Here is a 21509-nt window from a genome sequence, read left to right on the forward strand (position 1 = left end):
CTAAACAAAACAAAAACATCTTTATCATTAATGTAGCAATTAAACAGTTGTAGTATCAATGGCAGAGAGCAATGGATGTCTTTGTTATTATTACAAAGAAGAATTTAAAGATTACTATGAAGTTACATTCCATTTAATAAAAATAGATAGTCATCCCTTCTCTTGAAGATAATTGTAACTTAAATCAGACTTGATAAATACAAGACAATTGAAGTGGGTTTGAAAGCGGAAATTAACACCAAGATAGCAGCAAAAATACTCTGCCTAGGTTTTTGCATTCTTTATAACAAAATAGTTGCTTTAATTACAGTAATTAATTTATTAAATTCCAGTTCTTAAAGTGTTCTTACATAACACGAAAAAGAAAACTAACATTTTTAAAGACTTGCGTGTGATCAATTTGTAAGAATTGCTGGATAATACACAACCAGTTAAACAATGAAACTTAAACTTCTTTTCTCAGATTTTTCTAATTTAATTTGTCATGTTGTCTGCTCATTTGTCAGATCAGATCATTCATTAGGGTTGAATCCAAAATTTAGGGAATTCCAAAGAGGTGTTTGCACTGACCTCAGTTCATGGTTTGGGCCTTTCAGACATTCTTTTTTGGTAGGTGATGTGTACTCATTCAGAAGTCCAGAATGCAACTGAGAAGTTACAGAAAACCATTCCAGGTGTGGAAAAAGTACTATGTCTTAGATGGACAGTATAGATTAGAGAGTTACTTAACTTATTGAAAATAAATCTTCCCCTGAATTTGAATTAATTATTTGTAGAAAAGGCACTTGATCCGGCATGGCAAAGGGAACTTAACAGCGAAAGGAAATTAAAAGCCTACGTTTAGACTGTGACCAGTACTGTGCTAATATGATAATTTGCTAACAGGATTAATATAAAGAGAACTAGTTTGCGATTTTGTGTAAGCCTGCAATGCAATGTGCTGACAAAATAAATTTTAGAATAGCTTAATTCAGAAATAAATTGGTTGTTATTTTTTTTCTTATGGTACTGTGCAGTTTTTTCATAGCTTTTGTTTTCCTCTGCCTGCTTGGAGTTGGAGACTGGATAAAAACCTGATCTGGTTTTCTTGAGTTATAATTTTTCCGTTTGTCACATTGCTTTCTTTAGCTAATTCTGGTTTTCCCCTTGTTGTAAAAGCTGTTTATGCATTACATCTGACCGTTCCCTGATTCTTCTAGGCTCAGCTACAAAATGCCAGGCAACTACACATTTCACAGTCAGTCTTCCGAGTAACATGCTGGCTGAAAGGATCCTTCCATCTGAATTCTTTTTTGAGGTCATTTCCAGGAATGCATCAGATGTACTATGTAGGAGATCTATGCTTTGCCTAATGAGGAACTTTTGTTGTTTGATATATGTGCCAGCTTTGAATTTTATCTCCTTGTGCCAGGCTGGCATGTGGTACTCTTCAGGGTGTCACACTTGGTGAAGTCAAGCACCGTTTAAGCTTTTACTGTTCCTGAGCACTCCGAGGGTTTATGAGCAGCTTCAAATTTTTACAAAGACTCCCAACATAGCCCTGAACCTCTTATCCTCTCCAACCATGCCTGATTTGGAATGCCGTCCCAGGAACACAGCAGAGAGGGAATTAAGATCATTTTGCATTACTGTGTTTCCCAGGTGAGCTTTTTTTTTTTTTTTTCTCTTTGTAATATCTATCTGCTTCAGGAGAGAGCAAGCCCCAACTTAGGAGAAAGCACAGATACATAACTGTCTGCTCCCTGCTCAAAGAGGCAGCATGTTTAAAGAAGGTATTTCATGCAAGGTGATGTATTTTAATTAATATCCATGACTGTATTTTAAATTATTTCAGAAGAAAGGCTAAGACACTGATTGGGAGTTTTCCAGGAAATAAATTAGTAGTTAACAGCTCTAAGACCTCTTAGCATCTGTGACTGTTTGTTCTCCTACATTTACTTTTAATGCTTCTACTATTTGGTAACTGAGCTAACCCAGACTGACTGCATTTTCTCTCAGTTCAGCAAATTCATTTAAGCTGTTCATGCTAGAATAAGAAAAAAAATCTTTTAGCTAATATCATATTCACTTAGACAGCTACTTGGTAAGAATGGCTACACCAGACAGGAGACAGATGCCAAATACTTATTAAGTTCAGTGACTTCTATATATCTTTTCAGGTTATTCTGAAGTTCTGGAAATCAGATAACTGGACTTGAGTAGTTCGTCTTCTGCATTTCATATTCATGGCCACATTAGAAAAAAGAGACTTTTCTCCTCATACTACTGAAATGCATTAACTTCCTTTCAGAGTGACTGGCGTGTTAGTGTATTATTGTATTTTTATGTGTAAAGCTGTAGCTATTTTCTTTGAGACATCAGTATGGGAACTCCTGAAATGAATGGTGGAGAGGAAACAAAATTCTGTGAATAAAATCTCAGAATTCTCTCTTTTCTAAACTAATATAACCAAGGATCTGATTTCACATTACAGAGATGTATCCAGAGTTACATTAGAAGCAGGAGTCATTTGTTGACTTCCAGAAGTTAAATGGAATTAATCATAACAATTTTCTTCCAGAAAGTCTTTTAACCACTAGTTTGGAACCTGAAAGATGCTTGCAGTAAAACTGTGAAAATCAAACCTGCGATGACTTCTGCACATAGCAAACTGGCCAACATGAAGTCAATGTCTTGTAATATAACTCGGGAAACTGAAAAAGGAAGGCTTTTTTCTGTTTTTTAAAATATGAACAAATTATGTATTTTTAGAAGACTGCCACCATTATTTTTATAATACATTATTCCAATTATTTTCACTCTTTTTGGGGGGCTTAAGACCTAGAATGACATTCACACTTAGTTAGATGTAGGAGCAAGTTGCTTACTTCCCAGGAATTGTAGAAATTTGTGTTGCCTTGAGGCAGAGTAGTCAGTCTGTGTATTTTATTTTCTTAGCCTCCACCCAGCAATACATACTATCATTGATTTTTAGAAGGAGGACCAATCCATTTACAATTTGGGAATTCTGTGATTATTCTTACTCCATTAGAAAATACTTAGAAGGTGGGGAATAATTTAAAAACAAAAGAAGTCATGGGAGAATTTACTGAATATTTTCTCTTTTCTTACGAATTTTCCATATGTCTTAATACCAACAACTTTGCACAACACAAGAAAAGTCAACCTAGAAATATCTATTAACTGAACTTGTTCATTTATGTTGAAGAATATTTTATTTGCTGCCTACAAAAGCCCACAATACCACAGAGCACTCTACAGGAATCACCTTACAGGAGCCCTGCTCCTTGTAACTGACTGCAGTGCAGGCAATATTGGAATTATGCTATGTCTGGTCTTCTTGCTTTGAAAGAAAATTCTTATCTATGTGCTATTAACAATACTCCATCTATTTTGAGGCAGAAAAGGAAAAGAAATAGAGAAAATGGGAGGAAGTCGTAAAATTTCCCTACAATATAGGAAAATTTTAGTGTGATATGAAGTCCCACTCTCTCTCAAAACAACTCCATTTGAGAGCTGAGAGCAGCTCTCTGCCTTCTCTACCAGGGCAATACAATTTGTCTTTTTATTGTGCATCAAATATACAAGGTGGAAACACAAGAATATAGATAAATCTGCTCCTGCGCCTGATTTGTCATAATCTCTTTGTAATCTACAGATGTATGAAAGTTACTGAGAAAGCTTGATACAGACATGCTGCATTTTGGCAGAATCCAAAGCTAGCAGCAGTGTTCACAGGGATCTGGGATTTATGTTTCACTGAAGCTGCCATAATGCCAGCCTGGCTGAAAAAAGACCAGGAGCCCTCAAGTAACCTCCTTAGCAATGATGACTTTCAAACTCTTATTTGGCTAGGTGGTTGAACAGGTTACTAGCCTTACCCACAGAGAATGATATTTCTGACCTTCAGAGTGACTTGTAAAGTGTTTTGGTTTGTAACCATTGCTTTAGACCTGACCTAGGCCCAATTATCTTGACCTGAAAATCACCAAACAAAACTGAATTAGGCCAATCAACATTCTATGACTTTCTCTGGAGCCCACTTCCAGAGTGCAGCTCATATAGAATATGACCACATGAATGCATAAAACATTGGCTCCCTAACATCAACACTGCTGCTTGCCTCTCATTCAGTAAATGTCTATTACACAGAAAGTTTTCACTTCCACCGGTAATGGGGCTCCTATCTGTTCTACCATATGAAATCTCCACTGCTACAGCTGCTGGGAGAATTTAAAGCAATTACTTTTTCTTCCAAGACTCTGCATCTCTGGAATTCTCTCTCATCGCCTCTAACCCTGGTACAGTGTCATGACTGATTGACACAGAATTGAGTGTAAGATTCTTTTCCAAACCTCTCCTGATCATTACCCTCCTATAAACCTCAGTCTTTTCACATGCAGGGTCTATGAGGTAACTAGTATGACAACATAAATTAAACTGTAAGCAATCCTGAGATCAGTCCTGCTCATCATCTTTTTTACAGAAGATGTAAAAGCATTATCTCTCACCTATCACAGTTCCTTAATGGAATCGCCCCTGGGTAAAGAGAAGATGGCTAAAGAGCAATTCAAGCTAAGCTGATGCAGAGCTAATTGGCAGAATACTTTGTAAAATTTTTCTTCTTTGTAGCTTCGTTATTCACAAGCTCTGATCTCAACCTAAGAAACCAGCACACACTCTTTGGGTCCTCCTGGACATCTTGACAATGTGACATTTCACAAATTGGTCAAGAGTAAGCCCCTCCTTTCTTCTCATAATCAATATATTGTGGCTAACCACTCTTGACACACAGGCTCTCAGCAGTCTGTGCATCTGTGCCTGCTTATTATAGCGTAATAAAGAATGAAGCTGCACTGGAAAGACTTAGATTAGTAGTAAAATACAGTCTATTTTCTAAACATAAGGTGAAATAGATATTATGGGTACAACTCTGAACTGTGCAGTTAGCAGAACGCAGAATCCAATTCCAAGTCACTTGTGAAAATCAAATTTCTCTGTGAAAAAAACTTTACTTACCCACGTTAATCAGTCTCCTCTTGTCAAAGTTATGTTGCCATGGAACAATAAAGCTGTTGGCTAAACTGTTTGATTGAATGCAAATAATTTAACTTTCACTGAAACTGGAATTGGATTGAGAGATCGGGACTCATCCTACAGAAGGCAAGTCTCTGTTTTCAGACACAAATGCAATTGTTACTTTTTTTACTTTAGCTTCTCCCATGCAGTTCCCAGACACAGTTACACAGAATACATACTTACAATTAAATGTTTAAAAAATACTTGCATCAGTCTGTTTTCTGGTTAGGGAGAAATGCAGAGATGGTATCCCAAATTTTAAACACTTGGGAGGTACTAGCGTACCAAGTGACGGGGCTGTCTTTATAGGTATAAAAACAGAAAGCTGGGCAAGTAGTTTTTTATTAAATTCTTTTTATCAATTCAAGCTGATTTAGTGAACTGATTGCATATACTACATTTAGCTTCAGTAACAGATTTGGAGTTTAGCCCTGCATTATTTCTGGTTCCTTTGGGAATACCCTGATGGATTTTGACCTGAAAACACTTCCGCTGACACTTCACAACACATTTTTCAACTTGCTGATGTTTGCTAGGGGGCCTGTCCCCATGTATTAAATGGCAGTGACATTGGGATAAACAAAACAACACTTGAATCTTTTCTCAGAATTCCTGGTTGATTTCAGGACAGAATAGTAGAAATATGAAGAAAACCTGAAAAAGTTATGAGCTTTTCTCAATTACTTGTAAAGGCCTAGTCCTTTCTGTAGACTACCGCCAACCAATTTGTCTTCATTTTCTCTCACAGTTGGTAATTTACATATATAATAAGGTCACTTGCTCAAATATTTGTTACAATACTGTTTTACAGATTAAATCCAAACAGCAAAAACAATGCTGCAGAAAATAACTCTTACCTTTAAGGAACACCTTCATTGAACTGCCATCCTCTAAAATATGAACAGGAAAAAAAAATATGTGAACAAGCTTTATTATCAACTTTTCTTCTTAAGTTACAGTCTTATTCAGAAGGGTTCCTCAGTAATAACTAGGCATTAAGTATATACTATATTGTCATAACACGAAATACTTACTATTGGCAGTTAGTTCCCTCTCAGTTTTCCCATCGTCTTGGTATTCATCTAACCATCTTTCATTGCAAAAACAAATATAATAAGATTAATAAAAGGTATCTATATTTTACAAATAATCTGACAATTACCTTCTCTCCTCAACAGTATTTTTTAATGTTTTTATCAAACTATGCCTTGAAACTACTCTCTAGGTCGAATTTTCTCTTATACATCCATCAAAGTTGGCTTGAATCATATTCGGAGAATTTGGATCACTGATTCAGGCAAATAGTAATTTTCACGGTAGCTATATGAAGTAAATTATATGAAATATGAAGTATTTCTGGAAGTTTCTAAAGCTACTGTAGATCTGCAGCAATTAACTAAATGTACTTGTCTTTAATACTAATGAATACATGGAGATTTCCTGCAGTATCATTTCACTACAAACATACACCCATACTCCTTTGGTTGACCCCACACACTCATATAATAACACTTTACAACCTTTAACAATCTCCTTATTTAAAAATGAATAAATATGTGCTCACTATCAGCTTCTATTCTATTGGCTCATGTTGATGTTGCATTTCTTTAAGTCCAGGGAGCCATAATATATTTCACTTCTTGTATGTAACAGAACTATGAATACAAGTCTTACGCATGAAGTCCTCCTCCCTCTCCCTCCTCCTCCTCCCTCTCCCTCCTCCCGGAAGCTATTTCAGCCATGTAACCCAAATTCACAGATTCTGGAAACCACATACTACAGAATTAACTGGATCTACATCACAATTCTTCAAATTATTTCTATTGTACTGAATATATTAATATATAAACATACACAGATCCTTACTTCCATATATTGGCTTATTTTATGGGTTGTTTGGTTTTTTTTTGTTATAGCCGTATGATTCAGCTCCATGACTGCTAAAAGTTCAGGTTGCAGTTGCCTCAGATAATAAGAAAATTTGTAAGAATAGGCTTTTAGTAATTGTTAGAACTGACAGAGACAAGCATTTTTTAATTTTGCCCATGGTAGCAAAATTCTAGACCTAGTAAGACAGACAAGTAGAGATTTACTAAATGAAAGGGAATATTGTAGTTCTTTAGGAGAAAAGTTTAAGATTTCCAGGATGTGTATAAGGTTTACGTGACTGAGAAATAGAAACTGACCAAAATCAGTGCAGCTAGACCTTTACACATAATACTTCTGAAAAGAATGAGAACTGAAAGCATGTTTATTTTAATGTGGTCTCTGTGTAATTTAAATTTTAAAAAGTTCTATGCACCTTTCCTCCTATGCAACATTTGGTTTTGGACTTCTTTGCATTGGTCTATGACTCCCTTCTATACCAGTACAGCATTTTTTTGTTCCTTGTCTTCACTGGCAAAATTTTTCATCCCTTTTATGTTGAAAAACTCTGGGGCATTGCTCATACATCTAAGTTGTGTGCACATGCCTGTTCTGCAATTTTTTCCTTAGTGTAACAAATTCTTTTTTTTCCATGAATGGCTTACCTATTACAAGGAAATACAACCTCCTGAACTTCCTTTCCTTCTTTATGTTTGATGACAATCTTATCCAGGAACCATCCACTGCCTGTGTTGAAATGGCAGAAGTTTATCATGTGGAATAATGCATTTTTATTTTGAATAAATTTAAAGAAAAAAGCCCACAATATCTTTTTCCAGCAGAAACACATGTCCGATTAAGACAGAGCTCAGCTAAATAGATATGTTAACAGAATGAAAGCTTTATTATTCTGTGTCTCTCACTAGACATACAATGTTAATTCCTCTCTGCCTTGCTCTGTTTTAATTTTAAGAGGGGTGGGGGTTTTCCTTGGAGACAAGTAATGTGCACACATGTGCAAACTGACAGTGCCATTCACATCCCAGCCTACATCTTTTGATTCCTTGTGATCAGGCACAAGGATGTCAGGACAAATCTACACAGTTAACTGAGATTTGTGTGAAAGCTGCGAATTTTGGTCCTCTGTGAGTGAAGTTCTTATTGCATATATAAGAGTATTAATTAATAAATCATGAAGACTACTGCTCTCATTTGCAAATGGAGTGGGACTTTGGCTTTGGAGGGGCTTTGTATGTCTAGGTGGCAGTAACTGGGAAAACTAATGGTCCAGGGATCCAGGACCAACAACTGGACAGACTGAGCGTCTAAGGCCAACTACTGGAGGCCTTATACATCCATGAGTATGTATATATTTGTATGTATGGATATATAGATATATATATACACACACATCCATAATGAACATGTATATATATATGTAGATATATAGATGTGTGTGTGTGTGTATGTGTGTGTATATATGTATATATTTGCCATTGACGGACTGCCATTCCGGTCAGCAGGAGAGCATAACAGGATAAGGTCATTGGTGCTGTTTGTGTCTGTGTATGTGCTATGGATCCGTGTGACCAGCCATCTGCATATGTATATGTGCTTTTTAAATGTGTTTGTGTGTGTGACTACTGGGAACACATACTCAACCTTGCTACTAGTGGGACCGGCATGCATGGAGCTGTGCAGCCTCACTTCTGTGGGGCTACTGACTCCATCCTCTCCCTAACAGCAGTAACCACTGGCACATTCACGCTGATCTCCTCCCAATAACCATCCTAGTGACTAGTACAGTTCTCCTGCAAAGCTGTTTTTGAATATACTGTTCTCTCTGTGTCTACACCACTCATAACTTGTCATATTGATTATGAGGTTTTGCCTGACTCATACCAGTATTTCTCAACACATCGTAGCAAAACAGCATGAGGGGTGTTTTGGTCAGAAGCAGACAACTGTCCTGTTTATCCTGATGCTCTGCCTCCCTGGCTGCAATACAATCTAGAAGTCCCTAGAAGGTGGCAGTCTCTGTCCCATAGGGAGGGCTTGCCCAGGCAGTGCTTGGAGCAGAACAGCATTTCCCCTTCAAGATTTTAGGCCCAGGACACATCAGGACACCCTGCAAGCTCCTTCTGTCACCCTTGTCTACCTCAGATGCTCTTTCATTGGAAGGAGACTACTAGCCTAGCCAAGATTTTCCAGCAGTCAGGCAGGTCGCTTTGAAACAGGCCAAAACAGATGAAAGGCACTCCTAGATGTACAGGTGTGTATGGAATATTTCTATAGAGGAGAAGGTCCATTCAGCAGGCAAGACACATCATCTAGTGACTTACACCTGAGCAAGGCCAAAACCTTGCTGTCTAGGACAAAATTCCTTTTCTTTCCTCATTCACGGTGGCTGTGGAAGATCTATGTGCTGCAGTCTGAGAGCCCCAAAGAAAGCAGATGTTCTGTGATCCTTTCAAGACAGTCTCCAAAACAAGACTAAAGACCTTCTGCCTTATCACTCAGACAAGATTAGAAAAAAGGGCAGACCCACCTCTAAAGGAACTCTCTTTCCTCCCTCTCAACCCCCCAAAGTCTGAGTCTCTCGAAGGCCTCTCCTCTCACTCGCCATCCTTTCCCAGCTCTCAGCCCCACTGTGCACCCCAGCCCCAGACCAGGCTCATCTGGGACTAGTTTTGGGTACAGCTCTAAAGAGGTCTGTGAGATCTGTCTGTGCCAAGTACAATGCACAATCCTTTTAACTATCAAGGCATAAATTTTCTTATAGCTGGAACTCGATCTATTGTCCTGTTTAGACAATCCTCCAGAAATGCAGGTTTTGAACTCGACTGTCAAAGAGCAGCTTAAGATAGCTGTGTCTGGTTGCAGATTTGTAATGTTGATTCTGTGATATGGCTAGCTGCCTCTTAAAGGAGAGATGAGGGAGGAGAGCATGGCATAGTATCCTGTGGGATAGAGTGAAGGTAAGCTCCACCACACTGCCTTCTGTGTTACGTCTTGGCCTACTAGGATGTGAAGCTTTCGGGTATACAGTCATTCGTACTGCTGAAGGCAGCAAACTCTGGAGAACTACAAAGACACAAGAATCAAGTTCACACCCCATGTCCAGGCTGCACTAATAAGGCTCCTTCTGTAACGGTCACCAGTCTGCTCGGAGCCTTAGACAGTACGGACAGTCAGCGAGATGGGTGTTGCTTGAGGCCGTTTCAGAACAGAGTAGGGTAAAAGTGCTGTTCTAATCTGATATCAGCGTGGCCTTGATCTGCTTTAACAATTCTTGTCTTCACCTAGCTTCTTCCCAGCTACTAATCTGCAAACATATTTGCAGTATTTACATCTTCAGTGCTTTTAAACGCTAGCTTTCTCTTCATATACATCATTCCAGAAATGCATACCTCTAGGGCCTGTACCAAAAGTTCAACTCATCACAAAATTCTCTTTTTTCTGAAAAACCTACAAGCTGAATGCAATGTCACCCACTGGAGCAGCTCCACACTGACTTGCACAGATTAAATAAATAACCAGATCTTCTACTGTTGCCCAAAGCAGCAAGGGCATTATGCTGTAACTACTCAAAATCTGTTCGATAGTAAAGCAGGTGTTGAGTATCTTTAATTCTATTCTGTCCAGTCTTCATTGTTTGTCTAATGAAGGGTTGTTTTACCTGTGTGAGAAATGCTTTCATGAGTTTTCTATATGCAAATAAATTGTGCTTTCTTATAAATAAACTTGAAAACAAGGAGTGGAATGACAGTATTTGACATTAAACTCATGTATTTTTTGCTGTCCGTTACGACTATTTTTCACCATCTCATCACAGTGACCAGTCTCTGGGAAGACTTTTTGTCACTGCAAGACCTTCTGTCACACTTTGTATGAAGGATGCCATATAAATAAAGTGCATTGTGTTTAAAAAGGACTTGAAAACAGATTTGTCTCTAGGAAGTTAAATCCTACCTGGACCAGCTCCATCACAGCTAATCAGAACTTTCTCCAAGTGTCCCAGCGAGACAGCCTTTATGCAGAAAATATCCATCTGTGGAACCAGACAAGGAAAATTATAAAGGTTTTGAACACAGTTATTGCTTTGACTATAACAGTAATGAATAGTTTATCTTTTCTCTCTCTTTTTTCTTTTCCGAAAGAGACATAGATGTCTTATGTTTGTCCTGGATCCTTTAAAGCTTTCTAAGGTGAATAACATGTTAAAATTACTCCACAGAGACAGAATTCATTTCCTCTGACATGACACAATGATTAGTTGCAAAGTATCATTTCATCATCTCTATATTTTCTAGCCCTATCTGCTTCACTAAGACTGGAAAACACACTTGCAAATAAGGAATTAGAACTTGATTCTAAAGTTCACAGTGAACAAAAATTTTATTGGCACCATTTTATCTATATGTGAAATATAAATAATGAAGAGTACTCAAATTCTACTATCCAATGTTCTCAGTAAATGATTGATCCAGAAGATAAAAATTATTTATATGATTTAATTCTGTAATTTTGAATAAAGAAAATATGTGAGAAAATGGTAAACTGCAAGGATAAAACTTGTAAATAAAAAGGTATTTACACTTACTGAACAGTTTGCTAGCCATAATTTGCTCTTATTGATCAGAAGTACCATTGTTTTTACTTCACCTGTCCACGTTGAAATTTTACATTATTATTCTTAGATCTATGGAGCTTCCTTTTGCCAGCATCTCCTCTTGTCCCAATGAGGTTGATATAAACGTTAGAATCTGTTTCAGCACCAAGTTTGGTACCCGTGCATACATGGACTTCATACACCAACACTAGGAGAAGAAAAAGCTTGAGGTTATCCTTGTAGCTTGCACATGATTCAAAAGCTTTCTCATCAAAATTTTGCCAGAAGACTATACTGACTTTCAAGTTTGGAAGTAGCAACAGCTATCCATGCATTTGTCACTTAAAGGTTCAAACCTTGTAATTTTCTGCACAAAAATGTGAAGAGCAAGGTTGAAAACATGCATTAAGCTGAGTATAGCTGAGTATAGCTGTGCATTGCTCAGCAAAGCAGCCTATCAAGCATGTGTTCCCTAGTGCTACTCTCTCCTCTGTCACTCCCTGTTTCATGATTTCAAGACCTAATTTGCAAAGTCTTTCTTGGCAAGTTATCTGGAGAACACCTAACTGTGCCTAAGTCATGATCTCAAACAATAGCTATATTTCACTGCTACCAATGCATTTCCATCTCCAGATTTGTGCAAAACAGATTTTTCCAGGTGGTTAACATTCATTTCATCTTAAAAGAAGAGCAACCATTTATCCTACTGGGTTTAGATTTTCATCTCACAAAGGTGGTCAAGAAGATGAATGGGCTCCCTCTTCTATAACAAGTGGACACTCAACTTGCTTTTGAAAGTTTCAACATTTATCACTAGTGGATGTGAACACTTTTTTAAAAACAGCTCTCAGTTGAAATATTTCTACTATTTTTTAATGCCTCTCCTTCTAGTCTAGACCAAAGTCTTACACACAAAAAATATACAATTATCTTCAAAGAATTTGGAAATATAATTCCGAGTTACTTTATTAACATACTTGGCACCACACAAATATTATCTTTAGAATTATCCAGATATGCAAACTTCTTTAAAAAAAATATTTGTAGTAATCACTTACTATTATATTTCATTCCAATTTTTCTTATTGTGACTTTTTAAAAAAATTATCCTGTTTACATCTTAATGGCAATTTTTCCATGGAGTGTTTCTATTCTAATCACAGCTGGCTATTTCTGCTGCTATGTAGTAGATCACAGAAGAGATTATTGTTTCACTAATGGGTAATTATAATAGTTCTTGGGAGTGAAGAAAAGTAGTAGCAGCCCTACCAAACAGAATTAAACATGACTTTTCAGAAGGAAATAAGATGAAAACAAAAAAATTACAATAAAATGCTTGACAGTGGACAATATTCTACAAAAACTAATTAAAATATTATTACTCTTAAACAACCAAACAGCTAGCAGAATCTGACATTTCCATAAATTTTTAATTCACTGGACCCCAAGGCAGCTTGTAAACTCAAACATCATGTCATCCACCATCACTGAGGAACAGCTATTTCTGATTCCCAGTGGAGAAACTTAACAAGTATTAAAATAATACTGAAAATACCTAAGGGGAAAAAGTAGCCCCACATACATTAAAAGATAGGAAGGAAATGTTGAAGAATAGACTGTATGCTTACCAAATTAGGATATCTCTTTTAATCTGTTTAAAACTATCCTAAACTGACTAAGACAGTGTCTCCAACTCATTATCACTATTACAACTGTGACTCAAAATAGGAGTGGTGTCCCTTGATCAGTTTTATTATTTTCTGTAACTCCATTGCGCCTCTCACATCCATATATTAATGTACCAACACAGCCCATGACATATAATTGATGTCAATAACACATACACCCCCTTCAAAAAAACAGTTTCAAGGTTTTTAACGTAAAATAATGTTTTAAAAAATTGTAGATATGAATGACAAGTAACAAAGAAAAATGCAAATGATAATTAACATAATTGAGCTATATATCCAAGTAACATTTTATATCATAAGTCTTAGTATAGAATCAGAATCATTTAGGTTGGAAAAGATCATCAAGTCCAACTGTTAAGCCAGGACTGCCAAGTCCACCACTAAGCTGTGCCACTAAGCATCACATCTACACATTTTTTGAACACTTCCAGGGTGGTGATTCCACCACCTCCCTGGGCAGCCTGTTCCAATGCTTGACCACCCTTTCAGTGAAGAATTTTTTCCTAATAGCCAATATAATCTAATAATCATAACTATGTGCAGATAAGCAACAGAAGAATATAAGCCAAACAGCAAACTGGCCAAAGGACAGAGGATAAGGGTTGACAGCAAACTATAGAAGAAAACGTGCAACAAAGCAAAGAGCCACACTGATCATGAAGTGGCAAAATCTTTCAGAGTGTGGAAGGGAAGAGGTCACATTTCCAAAAGAAAACCTAATGATTACATTAATCTGTGGCCAGCTGTTTGAATAATAGGGCTGGACTACCCATGGAGCAAGACATTGCAGATTAGTAAAAGCAGGGACATGTCAACATGAAATCTCCTCCATGCTTTTACATTCTTACTCACATTGTGTTTTGAAAAAGCAAAACGACTGTGGGAGTTAAGGAAAGGGCATAGATTATTTATGTTATGAGTGTTTATATACAAAGATTAGTATCTGTATTACTTACACCTACAAGTAATTCCCATGACCAAAACTGCAAAATTTAAGTAACTATAAGCACAATTTTAAAGCATATTCAAGACATTTTTAAAGCCCTTCAACAATAAATTGTTATAAGAAAACACTGAGTTTTTTCATTTCTGGAAGGAGGCCAAATCAAATGGGTTAAGTACAGAATACACCAGAACAGAGTAAGAGATAATTATAACACAACACAAAGATATTAACAGTTAAATAAATTACAGTTCCTTCTGTAGCACTGTGCATCTCTGTGGTAACCAGAGAGATGATAATGATCTAATCAAATACAGCTTTCTATTGCTACAGGCCTAAATAAATCAGTCTGAAGTAGAAAACATGCACATGTCGAAATGTAAAGAACTCAAAAATATTTTCCATAGGTCCTTGTGTCTATGCATCTCTCGCCATCTCAAAAACATTAGGTCTGGCATTTATTTAGGCTACACAATCTGCATTGTTTATAAAGGAACCTTCTTAATAAAAAGACCAATTTGTGCTTTAAATTTTTGCAAAATTTGTTAGCAATACAGGCTGATGTATCAGGATAATAATGGAATGTTCGTTTCCTTTAATTTGAGTATATATCACAATGCATTTTATAGGAAACATACAAATAATTAAGGAACTAAACTATTCTCCAAAACACGTGTGCATGCCTACTTAAAATATGCCACTATGGAGAAATGCTTGGACACGCATATAAACATTCACTAAACAGACTTTTTCTATACAAGTGGAAACCTAGGCACGGGGCAGCTTGAGCAGATGCAATTTTTTCAAATTTTTTTAAGCAGTTCCCCCAGGTTGCAGAACAGCTACAAAAGGTGCTGGTGTTAATGGCTCCTGAGCTACAGATTGCTTAAATAAAAGAACAAGAAGCATGATGCCACCCTTTAACATATAAGACAAGGTGCACCAGTAGTTTGATGAGCACAGGGGACAGATACAACCAAATCTGGAGAACAAACCCACCAGTCAAATGTACTGCTGCGACAGCAAGACTCACCATGTGTAAAATTTGCCTGTTTGTAGCTTTCTGTATATTGCTCACAAAATAGGTTTTTTGTGTATAGAGTAAAATAATAAGCCCTAGAAAATATGATCAGCCTCTGTGACTCTGGTTTACTTTCCTCTGAGAAACTGACCTACTCTATGGCCCCCACTGCTGCCACAGCTGAAATGGAGACCTGCTTCACAGCAGTAAGAAAAAGCCATCGCAAAATTCTGAGAATTAGAACTCTGCCACCCAATTCTCTATTCTGTAGCAGTAATTTCATTTTGCTACATGCTGATTTATTGAAGCTACGCCAGCTGAAAACTGGGGTGACAAAGCAAAGAGGTAGGCTTATAGGTAAAAAAAAAAGGAAAGAAAAAGTTGAAAGCTATATCATAAAACCATCCACTTAACAGAAGTCAGGAAACGCTGTTTCAGCATGATGAGGGACCTCAGATTCACATGTAGGTATATGTCTAATGTGGGGCAAACCAAAATAATAGAAGAAATATCTTGAAAAACAGTGTAACTTTGATAAAGGGTATAAAAGGATTAATTAATACAGAATAGCAGGAAAAAAAATCTCAGCTAGCACTCACTAAAAAAGAAAATTGCTTTTCAGAAAACAAGTGATTGAAATCTTTAAATTTTAGATAAGCTCTCTAACCAAACAGAAGACTCTGTGACATGGATGCATGGATGAAACAGTTGAAAAAAGAGAGGTAAAATTTTTTCAGGCAGAGGTGAGGAGCTTCTAAAAGGCTCCATGAAAGACAAACATAAAAGCAGTATACAATGTTAAAAAGATGGCATATCAAAATATATCAAAAATGCTATAGGAGTTACTGAGCAGTCAAGTGTAAAAGCATGAAATTTATACATAAAATTGCTACTACTGCTATGTCTTGAGATGTTATCATGAAGCTTCAGGTGTTTTTTTAAGTCTCTACTCCAGCTTCTGGTATCTATTGATAACACGAGAACATGAACTAACTGCAATAAGGGGGAGAGAGTAAGGACTTTTTTTTCTCTGGTTATGAAGAAAAGGTAAGCTAAGGGCATCCTAAGGGCAATATAACACAGATTAGAAAACCCTTTTTCCCAGACTCCTGGGCACCTGAATCAGGGTTTCCAAGATGGAACATTGGTGTATTCCTGATCATTCACCAATTATAAAAGTTAGTTTAGCCTCGATCTACAAGCACAGTATATAATTCTCATTTCCTTCTGAAGAAGTGATGTACAGAATTCAGTGACTTACGACATTTCCCTTTGGAAAATAAAAACAGTAAGCAAGCCTAGCAGGTTGCTTTACATTAAAGACTAAGTTAATATTTTGATATGTTTTGGGAGAAGAAGAAAATAATCCTAATAGAATTAAGGAATAATTTACTGATGAGAGTAAGAAAATGAAAGTTTTCACTGCAGAAATATTGGTCTTTTTCTGCTGACATTATAAACTACTTTCCCATTGTCAGTTCTTTTCAAAGCAATTCTACTAAAAGTACAGTCATTATTTTATAATTCTAGTTAAGAGCAGATGAATTCAAGATAAATACACATCACTTATTACTCAAAGTACATTAGATAAGCTTCCTCTGCATTACACGTGTCTGAGCTTAAAGATACGGTGTGCCTACAACAGCATAGGAGTTTGAATCAAGAAACTGGATCCCCCGGTTGGCCTTATTTCTATCTGTTTTGCAGCATGGAGTGGTTTTAGAGTGAAAAATGAGATCCTTTTTGGATGAAGCCAAACCAGAGCATACGTTCCAGGAACACAAGGATGATGACCTTACCACAAATTGGCAGTCAGTCCATGGGAACAGACTAGAACAAGCCTAGAGTAACTTCCCCCTAAATGCACATAATGAGGATGTTGGACCCTTCGCTCATTGGATTTTTACCACCAACCACTTCACTGTGCAAATCCACTCCCATCAGGCTGCTGGTGTAAACAGACATATTGGCCAAAGAACATAAAACCTAGAGAGATGGTAAATGATACACAATATTAAAACTGTCAGATTCAGTCCTCCTTTAACAATGGTGATCCAAGACAGTAAAACAGTATTACACAGTACTGCTGCAGGTTCTACCATTTTTCCAGACATGCCTACTTGAATAAAGTGGTCATTTTGGCTCAATTTGTTAAACAGCGAGATTGAAACTCTGTCATGTGATTTTACCACTTGGTATTTACTACCCAGTTTGCACGAATAGTATTTGGCATTTTACCGTGACAAAAGGGTAAAGATCCAGATTGGTGCAGTGTTAAGGCTAAAAGGGAACAATTTCTTAATGGCTGGTACTTGTTAAAAGGGACTGTCTTCCTCAGATATTATTTGAGAAGACATAAATACAAAACATTATCTTCAGGTGAAGATTTCGATGAGAATCACAGTTCTCAGGCTTTCTAATCTCCACTACTGCTATTTGAAGCAATATTCTAAAAAGATAAATATGGGGATATTCTTCATAACACATAAGAAAATTATCAGCTTTGAAAAAACACACTTACTAATCAATTTTACAATTGGAAAGAGAAGCTTGACTATTTACCTATTTGCCACCTGCGTGATTAAACAGGGATACAAATTTTGTAGAGATAATGCTTGAGTCATTACTACACATTCTAACACTTTTGTATTTGCCTGCACATTTCTCCAAGTGGAAAAGAAATCTAAATCTTTTGAGCTGGAATATTTTCTGCCTCAGTCTCAGTATTTGTCTTTTATTTCAAATCAGTATAGTTATTCCTTCGATTAAGTGAACAAGAACATGGCAGATTTCCCCATTTTTATTCACATTTGAAGTTTATGTTCGCATAAGAAGAACAGTAAGAAAATGCAATACTTCTTGTGTCATGCACCCCTTTAGATCAAAACTTCAGCCACATCTGAATTTAATCCATGTTAAGATGTGGGGTAAAGGTCTTCTGCATGCTCACAAAGAGGCACAGACAGCTATGGGCAGGGCAAGTCCAACTAACACCCTGCTCTGGCTTCTCCCAAGCCACCTGCCCTTGTGCCCCTGTGTTTGTGGAGATGGGCTGGTGGCTCCTGTGATGGGCTTGGGAGAAGCCAAGGACTCAGAGGAAAGGACGCTCTCTCCCAGCCCCTACATGGCCATCTCAGGAGAGTGCCAGTCCCAGTGTCCAGGCATGAAACCCATCATGATGAGTCTATTCTGGAGTATCTATTGGACTGCTGGGGTTTGCTGCCAAAGGCAGAAAAAAGAGATGGACCTAGGTGATTTCTGGAGGAACAAGGCTGGAAAATAGAGGGATCAGGAGATCAAAAGAGCTGGGCACAACAGTTTGCTAGTTAGTATGGCTGGCTGTGTCCTGCACCTGATCAGTGCAGTCCATCCCATCTTCTTATTAATTTGATTTCTAACTCTTTTTCTGGGTGAAGGACTCTATGTTCTCTGTGTGCATACACATGTGTGGGTATGGGGTCTGAGTACCAGCAACTGGACTGGGACCCAGTTGGGGTCCTGCATGAAGGCATCTGGAGATACTAGAGGGAGTGAAACACCGTGAGTGAGTGGAGTGGTACAAGGGTTGAGAGGCTCATGTCTCTAAGTGCCAGACCATACGAACAGCTGACTGTTGGAACGACCACAGGAATCCTGCCAGCTGCCAGAGACAACATGGGATATGGGTGTCTCTAGGGGTGAGATCTGCTGAAGTGTATGTGTGTCTCTAAGGACAAGACACCTCTGTGCATGCATGCCTGTGTGCATGTGTGGGTGAGATAGTCTGTACCAGCAGCTGGAGCGGGGCTGCAGCCTTGAGGACTCGTATGTCCAGAAGCCAGCAACTGGGGAGACTGGGATCCACAGGCAGATAGAGTGTGTGAGCCCAGCAGCTGGCAGCATCCACCTTGTACATATGTGTACACATATATATTCCTATTAGTGGACTCCATCCTGCTCAGCCAGAGAGGTGAGCGGGATGAGGCTGCTGGTGCTGCCTGTGTTCCTGTGTCTGCTCTGTGTGTCTGTGTTACTGTACAGCTGGCCATGTATACCTGTGTATAGATGTGGTATATAGATGTGCTCTCTCTGCGTGTGCGGACTGGGAACACATATTCAGCCTGGGACCTGGGGCTGTGCAGCTGCAGCAGCCTCACCTACATTGAACTGCCAGATATAGTCATAATTCCCCTAACACTCCTGTGTTGTCATGATGTTACAAAGCTACGTCAAAAGCATTCAGGATAAAGCTTCTATCTTATTTTCATTGAATGACACTTAAGATTTACCCAGTTCAGGGCACAATGACTAATTTCCAATACCTATCACTTAGAAAACAGTTGAACAATTATTCTTTGATTTTGTGCATCACAACATAACTAGAGGATGAAAGCAAATCAAAATGGCAACAAATAAACAATCAAATACTTGTAAAGTTTGGTTAATTAAAAATATCTGGAACTGCCACGAAAAAAAAGTGAGACTGGGTAGAAGAATCACAGAAAAAAACAGGTTGGAGTATGGAGTAGCCCCCACAGATCATCCAGTTCAACAGCATCCTCAATTCAGGGACAACTTTGAAGACAGACAGATCAGGTGAAATTTTTTTAATCTCCAGGGCTGGAAAAGCAACAAAAACAGAATAGGATTAAAAGAAGCCACAGACCTAGAAGACTTGGCAATGAGGAAAAATAAGAAAAGAAGAGAAAACAAAGACAGACATACATTGGAGGCATAAGGAACCCGAGTTATGTATGGAAGCTGAGACTGATGCAATGGAGAGACTGAGAAAGAACTGGAGGCATCACTTGCAGTAGGAGGCCGGATTAGTGTAAGCTTTTTGAAGCAGCTGAGGGGCAGTCAGAAAAATAAGGGGGGTTACCAAGTTGAGAAATTTGGATGGAAAAGATTGGATTTCAGACAGGAAGGTAAAGAAAAACTGACAGAATCAGGAAATAACTTAGGATTTGAAGAAGCGAAGCTACGAAAAAGAAAGACAAGGAAACAAAAATCAGCTCCAAGGTTTTGGGTCCCCACAGCAGAGTTTGGTTGGAGAAAGGGAGAAAAAAGGTAAAGAAAAAAATATACTTTTTTTCTAAGAGAGAATTTGAGTGAAAAAGTAAACTGTTCTTTCTGAGTTTAGTTTATATTTGTTCATTTTGTTTAAAGATTCCAGCACATCACTTTTATAGTTAAGCAAATTTAATACCACTAAAATGTACCAGATTGAATTGAAAGTACAGGATATAAATTACTGAATCATATCAGATTATCATTAAGTAATAAGTAGTACATCATTTGTTCTGCTGGAGAAAATGACTTAATATGGTTTGTCCAGTACTTGTAAGCAATTAGCTTTTAAATGGGAAATGCAAATTGGTAGTTTTTCATTTGCTTGTTCTTGAGAGTATAAACAGGAAGTCCTTGGGAGGCCTTGCAGAGTTTATATTGTTCAATTTAAATGTACCTAAAATCAATAATTAATTTGTAAAACTTACAATTTCAGGAAATTTCCAAATGCTTTCTAAAGTAATTTTTCTTACAAACTTGAGACATATATTTTAATAGAGATAATTTTCCTGCAAAGGCAATGAAAGATGCAGTAATATTACGATTAAAAAGTAAGTAAAAGTGCCCTTTTAAGTATATTCCCAGCCGTTGATAGAACGGACTTAATTTTTCACATTCAAGTACACAAATGGAGTGCATCTACCAGAATATTAGTACCTCTTTTTGAATGGGTATTTCAGACTGTGTAATGAAGATTTGAGTTATTGATGTTGAAAAAATTGTTCATGCCATTTAATTGGCTTCTACATTATTTTTCTGTTGCACCAATATACAATACTTAAATCACTGTAGGATGTGGAATATGTTAATGATTATACAGCCTGGTTCATCCTGATCAGTCTCAGTTTTTGAAATCTCTTATTGAAGTTACTAAACACTCTTCAGAATATTTAAAAAAAAAAAAAAAAAAAAGCAAAGGGGAAATGTGAACTGGCCCATACGTGTTTCTCAGCATCTTCTGGCCTCTGTAATAGAGATCAGTAGTCCCCTTTGGCCTTAAAACCCATCAAAAACATTCACACACCACCAGTCTTGATGTTTCCTTTCAGAGGTTTATATTCCTTTAGCTGAGGTTTTTCACTTGTTTGATATTTTCTTCTGAAATTATTTGAGTGTCACTAAGTGCACGATGACCCTTTTTTATGTTGAATCATTGATTCCTTGTAATATTCACTCCTTCAATTTGAATACAGTTTGTCTGAATGGTGTCAAACACTGTTGTCTATCAGTTGCACTGTTGTCATTCTA

General features: G+C 37.4%; 1 protein-coding gene across 1 annotated transcript in view; it reads right to left on the reverse strand.

The window, feature by feature from the left end:
- Positions 1-21509, reverse strand: part of LOC308060261 (lipoxygenase homology domain-containing protein 1-like) — a gene marked incomplete at its 5' end in the record, with an annotated part of 211124 nt that overhangs the window by 110030 nt on the left and 79585 nt on the right. Inside the window, 5 exons of the mRNA XM_080378728.1 lie at positions 5937-5969; positions 6114-6169; positions 7611-7692; positions 10918-10996; positions 11611-11765. Of these exons, the coding sequence (XP_080234854.1) occupies positions 5937-5969; positions 6114-6169; positions 7611-7692; positions 10918-10996; positions 11611-11765 (405 nt within the window). The remainder of the gene's footprint in view (positions 1-5936; positions 5970-6113; positions 6170-7610; positions 7693-10917; positions 10997-11610; positions 11766-21509) is intronic.

This window comes from Falco punctatus (assembly GCF_963210335.1).
Source record: "Falco punctatus genome assembly, chromosome: 3".
In the NCBI taxonomy this organism is placed as follows: Eukaryota; Metazoa; Chordata; class Aves; order Falconiformes; family Falconidae; genus Falco; species Falco punctatus.